The 11,578-nt window shown below is 25.0% G+C and overlaps 2 protein-coding genes across 5 annotated transcripts; one reads left to right on the top strand and one right to left on the bottom strand.

The window, feature by feature from the left end:
* Positions 1-71: 71 nt before the first annotated feature.
* Positions 72-2,205, bottom strand: LOC122848112. Of its 3 annotated transcripts, none has more exons than XM_044145950.1 (6): positions 2,137-2,205; positions 1,692-1,723; positions 1,498-1,611; positions 1,248-1,434; positions 785-1,162; positions 72-714 (listed from the first exon to the last, which is right to left on the bottom strand). In XM_044145950.1, the coding sequence occupies exons 1-6, from the start codon at positions 2,197-2,199 to the stop codon at positions 292-294; spliced, it is 1,197 nt and encodes a 398-aa protein (XP_044001885.1). In that variant the 5' UTR covers positions 2,200-2,205; the 3' UTR covers positions 72-291. The 3 variants fall into 3 exon arrangements, with proteins under 3 accessions (XP_044001885.1, XP_044001886.1, XP_044001887.1); XM_044145951.1 differs by lacking the exon at positions 2,137-2,205 and adding an exon at positions 2,017-2,101 and having other exon boundaries at positions 73-714; XM_044145952.1 differs by lacking the exon at positions 2,137-2,205 and adding an exon at positions 1,889-2,009 and having other exon boundaries at positions 73-714.
* Positions 2,206-3,009: 804 nt separating this feature from the next.
* On the top strand, positions 3,010-9,206 carry LOC122848083 (F-box/LRR-repeat protein fbxl-1-like). Of its 2 annotated transcripts, XM_044145908.1 has the most exons (7): positions 3,788-4,199; positions 4,285-4,323; positions 4,409-5,455; positions 7,156-7,328; positions 7,401-7,852; positions 7,937-7,978; positions 8,063-9,206. In XM_044145908.1, the coding sequence occupies exons 4-7, from the start codon at positions 7,175-7,177 to the stop codon at positions 9,143-9,145; spliced, it is 1,731 nt and encodes a 576-aa protein (XP_044001843.1). In that variant the 5' UTR covers positions 3,788-4,199; positions 4,285-4,323; positions 4,409-5,455; positions 7,156-7,174; the 3' UTR covers positions 9,146-9,206. The 2 variants fall into 2 exon arrangements, with proteins under 2 accessions (XP_044001844.1, XP_044001843.1); XM_044145909.1 differs by lacking the exons at positions 7,156-7,328; positions 7,401-7,852; positions 7,937-7,978; positions 8,063-9,206 and adding exons at positions 3,010-3,178; positions 3,469-3,684 and having other exon boundaries at positions 3,760-4,199; positions 4,409-5,980.
* Positions 9,207-11,578: the final 2,372 nt, after the last annotated feature.

Below are 11,578 nucleotides of genomic sequence, written 5' to 3' on the forward strand. Positions count from 1 at the left end.
TACTGTGGTGTATTTAAATAATTTTTTTTTTTATCAATAAAAATCATCATTATCATTTTTTAATTAATTTCACAAATCATTTATTATTTTTTATTAATTGAATGAGGTAAAATATCTCATTCAACATTGACAGTCTTAATTGTTTTTTTTTTTTCGTTTTTTTAATAATCACCGAAATATTACTATTTTAAATTAAAAGAAAAAAGAAAATAATTTTCTGGCCTTAATTAGCTTTATCGCAAATTAATTTTATCATATTTAATTTGTTGATTATTAATGTTAATATTTTTGTCATAATTGTTGTGTTTCTTCTTCTTGTTCAGTAAGAACATTATTACCAATATTTTCATCTTGTTCAGACAATAATGGTACAGCTTGTTGATTATAATTATCATTTAAATCAGAAGGCCTCATACTACTTTGTCCAGGCAATAGTGTCATTGGTATTGTTCCCGATGGTGTTGTTGGTGCTGATCTTGATAACCATCTTTTATTTTTACTTTTTATTGATGATTGTCCAAGTGGCATGTACATTTTTCCACGTGCACGACGCATACGTGATAATGGACAATCATTTGGACTTGTTAATTGTTGTTGTTGTTGTTGTTGTTGATTATTATTTAATTGTGTATTTAATATTGATGGTCTACTTTGATAAGATGAATAACTATTTTCATGTGGTAATTGTTGAATTTTATCAAGTAATTCACGTAACTAAAGAAAAATTAATTAAATAATTAAAATTATATTTCTTTTTGTTTTAAAAATGCAATAATAATTTTACCTCTATTGTTGGACTAGTTGCTCGGGGTGGTGAACATGGTGATTGTGCAGCTAAACTTGATATGTCTGATGTTGTTCTATTATTACCAAGTGATACAATTGATCCACCATCACAAGTATCACCACCACCACCGCCACCACCTCCTCTATCACATTCCATAACTGATAATTCATCAATACTATTATTGCATGAATATGGTGGTGGTATTATTGTATTTGCTTCATTAACAACATTACACATAAAACTTGAACTCAATGAATCAAGTGTACTTGCATGTGATAATGTACGAAAATATCTCATAACAAAACCAGATGGTCCTTTACCAATTCCTTCATCAAAACCAATAACAAGTGGATATAAATCTGGCTTTGAAGTCACCTTATTATTTGAAAAAAAAAAAATCAATTGACCAGTTGGCAACACAATCTAACAATAGAAAAAATATTTGAATAATTAATTTTACCTCATTGTATGGTGGTGGAAGAGCTTGAACAAATGAACTACATCTACTGTAATGAGGTGGTGCATAGCATGATGTTGATGATGCACGTTCAGATCCATTTCCATCATCTGACAAGTCATCATTTCTTCGTTGCCACAACCAACAGCCACATACTGCAGCAAGTGTCAATCCTGCCAATATTGCTGCCCTAAAATTAATTATTTATTTTAATTTGTTAATCATCATTTTAATATTATTTATTAGGACTTACCAAAGATACCAATAGGTCCAAATCAAGATTGACAACATTTCTGTGAATGTTGTTGTTGGCTGTGAGTACATGTAGCAACAACCAAGAGAGCAACACTCTTTTGGTGGAGAGCAGCTGTATAATAAATATATTTTTCATTAAATATATTATTTTACAATTAAATAAATTTTATTTATAAAAAAAAAACAACTTACACATGCCCTCCATTGCAGAATTTAGCAGATACCTTTGAAAAATTATTGAAAAAAAATTATTATTGCACTTGTAATTATTTTTTTCATAGGAAAATTTTAATGTCAAGTGGTTTGTTTTAATTAAAATTTGATTATGAAAATATTTGATAAAATTAATTGGAGAAAAAAATATAATAATAATAATAATGTATACACACAATGACAAGCTTCGTGTATTGATCGAAATTTTCAGTGTGGCAGATGCGAATTGAAATTTTCACTTGCGCGTATTTATACTTGATTATGTTGGAAAAATAAAAAGAAAATTAATATTTAAAATGTTCACCTTATTGTATGATTTTAATGTTTATGTATTTTGTTAAAAATTAAATTATAACTGTTTGGTATTTCGATGAGTGTGTGTGCTTTTTTTTATTTTTATTTTTTTTTTTGTACTTTTTCTTACTTGGTTTATAAAAATTGTGAGGAAGATTGTTGCTATTGGACAGATGCGGCTCGCCTGCACCATTATACTACCACCACATTTACCAGGATAAAACATGATAAGCAGTGATACTAGTTGGGGGTTGATTTTCCTGGAGGGGTGGTTTATGGATTCTGCGCTTAAATATGTTTCAGTTTTATTTTTTAAATTATTAATACCAAGGTAAGATTGGCGGGAAACACGAATGAAAAGGTAAAAACTTTTTTAATGCAGAGCTTTAAAGAGCTTGCATTAAATCTCAATCGATTTTCAATCAAACAGGTAAATTTTCCACATTTTTACAAACAAATTATTGAAGAAAAATTAATAAATTAATCCAAAAAAAATTAGAGACTAGTAATTAAATCAATAAATTTTAAAAATAATTTTTCACTTTATAAAATCCTAATTATATTAAGAAAAATCAAAAATATTAATTAAAATAATTTTTTATATTTTTTAAATTGCTGAAATAATAATTCAAATTGTAGAGTAAATAAATAAAACATTTTTTTTATGAATATGAAAAAAATTTATAATTTGAAATATATTTTGATGATAATCTTTAGGTACATTTTTTTCAAGTTTATGAAAATAGTATATAAAATGGTATAAAAAATAGTCGCAGGGGTCCATGAATTTTAACAATTTCAATGAGATTTTAGAACATTTTAGATTATTCCAGATGAGAAAGAAAAAAAGGCAGCTGCGAAATTGTGTTTGAAAGACAGAGCAAAACATATGGTCATTGCCGCCAAAAATTATCTCACGTCAAGTTAGATATTAATAGATCAATGGCCAATCATTTACATATGATTTTACATATGGATAGGCTGGATATGGCGCCTTCGCTTTGCGATATCGATAAAAGAGCGTACTTAATACCAACAAATAAACAACAGAAAAAAAAAAAAAAATAATAAACAATAACAAATAAAAATAAACAAGAGGTTGATTGATATAAATTATTAAAAGTAATAATAATTAACAAAGCTTTCTTTCATTCAAATAATTGACGATTCAGGTAATTGTTTCCTTAAATTTTTGCTGATTTTAATTGACTTCTCTGTAGTCAGATAAATCAATATTTGCTTAGTGATAAAAAACACTTGTTTAGGTTATTTTTTCTTCAATATTTTAATCAACAATTTCTTCATTTATTTATCGTCAAACAAAATATAAATATTTAACTATGTTCATTTGATTATTATATTATTTGACATAAAAAATTTAAATTTATCATTATGGTTTTATTGTATATTTGATTAACAATCTTGACAGTCCAACAATTATATGTATTGTTCATATTTACAGTATTTTGCAGTATTTACTCATAAGTCATGATGAGTGCAAAGAGGATATGTATTGAGAAAAATAAACAAGTCTCTACAGGCTCTACAGATTATGTTGAGGAGAAAATGGATTATGATGTTGACAAGATAAAGGATTTCATCAACTCTCTTGATAATGATTCCTTGGCACAAATATTTATGCTGTTGCCAATATCTGACAGGATAACTATGGATGAAGGTAAAAGAATCATTAGAATATATATTATTTAGTTTGTTGATATTAATGTTTCAAATTTAATATTTTCTATTTCAGTTTGTTCCAAATGGAAAGAGGCCTGTCAACTAGCTTGGTATGACATTAAAAAATACAAATGTACCAATACAATTGTTCGTAATCATAAAAAATGTATTTTAACACAATCACACGTAGAAAAAATATTGCTCAATTGTGGTATTTACTTGAAAGAATTGATTCTTTCAGAAGTTTGTGATTCAAGTATCATGCCAGTAATTGTTGAATATTGCAAAAATTTAACAACACTTGAATTTGAAATTGACGTAAATAAAAATGATTGTTATACTGATCGCTCTGTTGAAGCATTCACACAGTTAAAGCAATTGAAAGTCGTTAAAATACATATACATGAATCTAGAGATAAATTTCAATTTAAAATACTGAATAGTCTTCCAAAAGATATAAATGAAATTCATTTATTTATTAGACCCTTTGAACAGGCAGAAGCATGGTTTATGGTAAGCAGTTATAGTTAGCCAATAATTATATTTTTTTGTCATTAATATGAAAGAATACAAACCTTTTAAATTTATTTTTCTTCAGAACCGAATTTTCCCTTGTGGTGATTCACCATCACTTTTCGTAAGTACTTATTGTCAGTCAATAATTATTTTTATTGTCATTCATAAGAAAAAATATTAACTTTGTTTAATTAATTTTGTTTCAGTCTTTGAGAAAATTTACCAATCTTCGAAGTTTGACAATACGTTCTTACAATATCACCGAGATTATTCGAGAAATATCAAAAAAAACAACACTTGTTTATCTCGATCTCCAAAAATGTACGACTAACCAAGCGAATTTTACATTCAATCAACTTATAAACTTGGAACATCTCAACGTGAGGGACGTATCCTTCACTTGGTCTAACCCAAATCTACTCAGTGGTATTTTTAATACATGCAAAAATCTAAAACATCTTGATGCACCAGATTTTCATGTTGATCTAGCTAAAATTAAAATGGAAAACTGGGTAAACTTGAGAAACTTGGTATATCTAAATATTCGCTGGCAAGCTAGTGATGCAATAATCAAAAAAATCATCAAGTATTGCAATAATTTAGAATTCATAAATACCGATACATTGAATAGTGAATCTATTATAAAATTGACACAATTAGAAAACCTCAATTATTTAAAATTTGAGAAGACAAATAATATCAATAATGAAGTAATGGTTGCAATTTTAAATAATTGTAAAAAACTTAAACATCTGGTAATTCATGGAGATGATAGAGTGGAGGCATCAATTTTTGATGATTTATTAAAATTGAAATATATTGAAAGTTTAAATTTGGCATGTAATTTAAATATTGGACCGAGTTCGATCACTTCAACTGCTTATGTTGCTTTAACGAGCTTGAAAAATTTGAAAAAACTAAATCTTGAATGGAACTCTAATGTTGAAGACAATTTTATTGTCAAATTAAGAGGAATAAAAAGTTTAAATTGTTCTGGATGCAGAAAACTTACCGATGCTGGTGTCATTCAATTTATAAAAAATAATCCAGATCTTGAATTTCTTGATATCAGCTATATCCCAAAAGTTACAATTGACACAATCATTGCTGCAGAAGTGGCAGTTAAAAATCGTACAAATGATACTTTTTTGGCTATAAAAACTCGTGATCCAGTTCTGAAAGAAGCTTGCATTAAATCTCAATGGTTAACTTGTGATTAGAATGGAATTGGAGTATTTTTTTTTCCTCAGCAGGTACATCTTGTATTTTTTCTACATTTCTACAAAAAAATCATTACAAAGCTGTTGTATTATTATTTTTGCTAATTAACTGTTCCATATTTGTTGAATTTTTTAATAATCCAAAAGATGTAGTTATGGAAAATTAGATTTAAAATGAAATTCAAAGGATGATGAGTTGTTGAACTGATTTGAAAATTTTTTTTTTTCAAATTTGAGTCTTATTTAATTGTTTACAATTTTATTAATTTACCTAGACTTGTAAATTCATTGTTGTTTATTTGGCATATAATTATTAATGTCATATAAATTATTATTATTATTATCAGACTTATTACGTCACAAAATTATTCAATTAATTAAATGAGACTCAAATTTGAAAAAGAAAAATTTTTTTTATTTCTATATTGTTTTTTTGAGCCAAAAAATTAATAAATAAAAGATAATTTTGTATACCTAATTACATTTTGGTCGATAATTTTTTTTTTCTTTTTTTTTTTAACATTGTAAATTTACATAAGTATAAAAGATATAAAAAAATTTATCTTTGTCGTTACAGTTATGAATAATACAATAGAAAAAAATTATTTTATAGAACATTTTTTTAAAAATATTTCGTATAGAACGTAGTAATATGTCTATGGATTAGATATTCAATTTATAAAAAATTTATTAAAGACAATGAATAATTTGACAATGTTTTTTTTTTTTTTTAATTTTTTATATTATATTATTGTTATTTTTTGGTCAACAACAAGACTGAATCACACAATTTTTTATTAATGTATATATTTATTTACTATTAAATATTGAGTCTCTGGAACTGGAAAATTACTGCGTCCATGGTAGAAATATATGGCGACCGCACTTTTTATTGGCTTAAAAAAACGTATGCGCATGGACATACCTGTATATTTCTACCATGACTGCGTCCAAATCAGAGGTCGCGGGCAGTCCCGGGGGTCCATGAATTTTAATGAGGCCGGTGATTTGATTTTTGAAACATTCCAGATTATTCCAGATTAAAAAAAAAAAAAAGAGGCAACTGCGAAATTGTGTTTGAAAGACAGAGCAAAACATATGATCATTGCCGCCGAAAATTATCTCACGTCAAGTTAGATATTAAAAAATTTTTAATTGGTTGGTCAACGGAATATTTGAATATGGAATGGCCAATCAATAATCAGCGTTTTTACATATGGCTGTCGTAAATTTAAATATGGCGCCTCTGATAAAAGAGCGAACTTAATACCAACAATCGGTATATTTATCTCTATTTCACTCTCTCATCAAAAGTTCAAAACAAAAACAATAACAACAATAAAAAAAAAAAAAAAAAAGAGGTTGATTGAGATAATTATTAAAAGTAATAACAAAGCTTCTTTTTTAGTTTTTTTCATTCAAATAATTTACGATTCAGGTAAATGTTTCCTTAAGTTTTTGCTGATTGTAATTGATTTTTCTGTGATCAGATGAATCAATATTTAATTAGCAATAGAAAACACTGCAAAACACGTGTTTATAGGTTATTTTTTCTTTAATATTTTAATCAACAATTTTTTTATTTATCATCAAACAAAATATATATTTATAACTATGTTCATTTGATTATTAAATTATTTGACATGAAGAATTTAAATTTATCATTATTTTTTCATTGTATATTTAATCAACAATCTTGACAATCCAATAACATGTATTGTTTATATTTACAGTATTTACCCATAAGTCAGGATGACTACAAAGAGGATACTTTTTGAGAAAGACCAACAAGTCTCTGCAGATGATGTTGACGAGAAAATGGATCTCATCAACTCTCTTGATAATGATTCATTAGCACAAATATTCATGCTGCTGCCAATATCTGACAGAATAACTGTAGATCAAGGTATAATCACTGAAATATATATCATTTGGTTTGTTGATATAATTGTTTTAAATTTAATATTTTCTATTCCAGTTTGTTCTAAATGGAAAGAGGCCTGTCAACTAGCTTGGCATGACATTAAAAAATACAAATGTAGCGATGCAATTGTTCGTAGTTATGAAAAATGTATTTTAACACAATCATATGTGGAAAAAATATTATTTAATTGTGGTATTTACTTAAAAGAATTAATTCTTTCAAAAGTTTGTAACTCAAGTATCATGCCAATAATTGCTGAATACTGCAAAAATTTAACAACACTTGAATTTGAAATTGACGTAAATAAAGATGATTGTTATAGTGATCGCTTTGTTGAAGCATGCACACAGTTGAAGCAATTGAAAGTCGTTAAAATACATGTAACTGGAGATAAATTTCAATGTCAAATGCTGAATAGTCTTCCAAACGATATAAATGAAATTCATTTATTTTTTCCTCATGAATCGGCAGAAGTAATAAGTATGAACCAAGGCGTATGTATGTTCGTAAGTAGCTATCGTTAGCCAATAATTATATTTTTTTGTTATTAATATCAAAGTATACAAACGTTTAAATTTATTTACTTTCAGGTTTGTTGTTCAACTTATTATGTATCGCAATCACTTATTATCGTAAGTACTTATTGCTAGTCCATAATTATTTTTATTGTCATTCATAAGAAAGAATACTAACTTGTTAAATTAATTTTGTTTCAGTCTTTAAACAAATTTACCAATCTTCGAAAGTTGACAATACATTCTTCCATTATCAGCAATATTATTCAAGAAATATCAAAAAAAACAACACTTGTTTATCTCGATCTCCAAGAGTGTACGACTATTAATAAGATTTTTACATTCAATCAACTTTCAAACTTGGAACATCTCAACATTAAAGACGTGTCTTTCATGGATAGTCATTTGGAAATTATTCCAGATCTACTCAGTGGTATTTTCAATGAATGCAAAAAGCTAAAACATCTTGATGCACCAGGTTTTGATGTTGATCTGGCTGAAATTAAAATGGAAAACTGGGTAAACTTGAAAAACTTGGTATATCTAAATATTCGCTGGAAAGCTAGTGATGCAATAATCAACAATATCATCAAGTATTGCAATAATTTAGAATTCATAAATATTGATAAATTAAATAGTGAATCTACTATAAAATTAACAAAATTAGAAAATCTTAATTATTTAAAATTTGGGTTTACAAATCTTATCAATGAAGAAGTAATGGTTGCAATTTTAAATAATTGTAAAAAACTTAAACATCTGGTAATTTATGGGTCTAATACAGTGGAGGCATCAATTTTTGATGATATATCAAAATTGCAATATATTGAAAATTTAAATTTGGTATTCTGTTGCAACCTTGGAGATGGTGCTATTGTTGCTATTGCTGAAAATTGTAGGCTATTGAAATGTTTGAATATTAAAAATTGTTCCATCACTTCAACTGGTTATATTGCTTTAACGAGTTTAAAAAATTTGAAAGAACTTAATGTTGGAATAAACGATAATGTTGAAGACAATTTTATTGACAAATTAAGGGGAATAAAAAGTTTAAATTGTTCTAATTGCAACAAACTTACTGATGCTGGTGTCATTCAATTTATAAAAAATAATCCAGATCTTGAATTTCTTGATATCAGCAACACAAATGTTACAATCAACACAATTATTGCTGCAGAAGTGGCAGTTAAAAATCGTATAAATGATACTTTTTTAGCTATAAAAACTAGTGATTTAGATCTTAAAAAAGCCTGCATTGAATCTCAATGGTTAATTTATCGTTAGAATGGAACAAAATGAAATTCGAGTATTTTTTTCCTCATCTTGTATTTTTTCTACAATTCTACAAAAGAAACATATTTAAAATAATAAAAATTAAAAAAAAAAAAATCATTATAAAGCTGTTGTATTATTATTTTTGCTAGTTAACTGTTCCATATTTGTTGAATTTTTTTAAACCAAAAGATGTAATTATGGAAAATTAGATTTAAAATAAATGCAATTCATTGAATATGACACAAATTTAAAAAAAAAAATTTTTTCTTATTTTCATATTGTTTTTTTGAGCAAAAAAATTGATAAATAAAAAATAATTTTGTATACCTAATTACATTTTTATTGATAATTTTTTTTTTTCGTTTTTTTTTTTTTTTTTAACATTGTAAATTTACATAAGTATAAAAGATATAAAAAAATTTATATCTTCGTCGTTACAGTTATCAATAATACATTCGAAACATGTTTTATAAAATATTTTTTTTCTAAACTGTCTATGGATTACCAATTCAATTTATAAAAAAATTTATGAAAGACAATAAATAATTTATGATAATTATTGCTATGAATTTAAATATAAAATAAGTCAATGTTTTTTTTTTTTTTTTTTTTTTCCATCGCCGATTTATACATTTTTTTACAATTAATTATTTTCTATTCATAAAAAAATAAACAACTTACACAAGCCCTCCATTGCGAAATTAGCAGATACCTTTGAAAAATAATTTAAAAAATTATTCTCGCACTTTCAATAATTTTTTTCATAAAAAAATTTAAATGTCAAGTGGTTTGTTTTAATTAAAATTTGATTATAAAAATATATTTAATAAAATTAATTGGAGAAAAAAAAAAAAAATAATGTATACACACAATGACAAGCTTGGAAAAATAAAGGAAAATTAATATTAAAAATGTTCACCTTATTTATGATTTTAATGTTCATGTATTTTGTTAGAAATTAAATTATAACTGTTTGGTATTTTGATGAGTGTGTGTGCTTTTTTAAAAATTTTTTTTTTCAATCAAACAGGTATAGCTTGTGCATTTTCCACATTTTTACAAAGAAATTATCAAAAAAAAATTTAATAAATTAATTCAAAAAAAAAAAAAAAAAAAAAAATAGGTACTAGTAATTAAATCAATAAATTTTAAAAATAATTTTTCACTGAATAAACTTCTAATTATAATTAACAAGAATTAAAGATATTAGCTAAAATATTTTTTTCTATCTTTTAAATTGCTGAAATAATAATTTAAATTATGGAGTAAATAAATAAAACATTTTTTTATAAATATGAAAAAAATTTATAATTTAAAATATATTTTGATTATAATCTTTAAGTACATTATTTTTTAAGTTTATAAAAATAGTATTAGTTTAAAATATTTTTTATTCATTAAAATATATTTTATATAAAATATGTTAGTTTTGATTAAAATATATATAAGTAAATAATAAAAATAATAATAAAAAATCATATAATTTTCTTACTATCTGATTATAATAATATTTGAAATTTATAAAATCGTTCTCTCTTGTCTTCAAACTAACTCACAAATCACATTATTAATCACCAATACTTGCAATCATATTTAAAACTTGCATTTCAACGTCATAAAAAAAAAAAACAAAATCAATTTTAACAATTTTCTTTTTCAATTATCTCTTCACTTATTTAATATAATAAATAAAAATTAAATTATAAATACTATGATTAATAATATACTTTCATTAAAAGCATTAAACTTTTGATATTAAATTCTAAACATTTGTCTTTGTAATTAACAATTACAATTATAATTTGATTATTGTTTTTCTATATTCTTACTGCTAATATATAATAATAAAAAATTCGAAATGCTTATAGTCCCCATGGGCTGGTTACGAAATGATTTTAGATAAGTTAGTAGTGAAAAAAACCTGTTCTTCAAGTATTTCTCTAAGACCTTACATTAATAGGTTTTTTTTTTTTTTTTTTACTTCTAAATTATATTTGAGCAAACTTCATACAAGTTCACCGTAAAAAAACGTAAAAAAAGTACATGTATCTATGAAAGTTAAGAATAAAAATTATTTTTCTTCGATACTTCGAAAAACTGGTGACTTCTTGGGTGACTTTTTTAATTTTTTTTCCAATTCATTCAAGGATTTTAATGATTTATCAGTCTTTTTCCAGAGTTTTCTTCCTTTGTAAAAACCCCAACAGAAATTGAAAATTTGAAACAAGATACAAGTCCCATTCCACGAAGATGTTGAGTACTCTTTTAATGTATATGTCGTATAATTAGTTGTTATAATACAAGCTATCATATTTGTAAGTACGATACCTGATATAATTATTGGGAGTATCCATGGATAATTTTTATACAATTTGTATAATAGTAATAATGGATTAATTATAAAACTCATTATTTTTATAATTATGTCACTACTTGCCTGTA

Source organism: Aphidius gifuensis, linkage group LG2 (assembly GCF_014905175.1).
Source record: "Aphidius gifuensis isolate YNYX2018 linkage group LG2, ASM1490517v1, whole genome shotgun sequence".
Taxonomy (NCBI): Eukaryota; Metazoa; Arthropoda; class Insecta; order Hymenoptera; family Braconidae; genus Aphidius; species Aphidius gifuensis.

What these genes read in the sequence shown, in the direction of transcription:
- LOC122848112 (XM_044145950.1), bottom strand. Translation starts at nt 2,199, where the DNA reads ATGGTGCAGGCGAGCCGCATCTGTCCAATAGCAACAATCTTCCTCACA. An exon ending in TTCTGCAATGGAGGGCATGT is followed by an intron (nt 1,612 to 1,691) that starts GTAAGTTGTTTT and finishes TTTATTATACAG; the next exon opens with CTGCTCTCCACCAAAAGAGT. An exon ending in TGGACCTATTGGTATCTTTG is followed by an intron (nt 1,435 to 1,497) that starts GTAAGTCCTAAT and finishes AATTAATTTTAG; the next exon opens with GGCAGCAATATTGGCAGGAT.
- LOC122848083 (XM_044145908.1), top strand. Translation starts at nt 7,175, where the DNA reads ATGACTACAAAGAGGATACTTTTTGAGAAAGACCAACAAGTCTCTGCA. An exon ending in CAGAATAACTGTAGATCAAG is followed by an intron (nt 7,329 to 7,400) that starts GTATAATCACTG and finishes TTTCTATTCCAG; the next exon opens with TTTGTTCTAAATGGAAAGAG. An exon ending in ACCAAGGCGTATGTATGTTC is followed by an intron (nt 7,853 to 7,936) that starts GTAAGTAGCTAT and finishes ATTTACTTTCAG; the next exon opens with GTTTGTTGTTCAACTTATTA.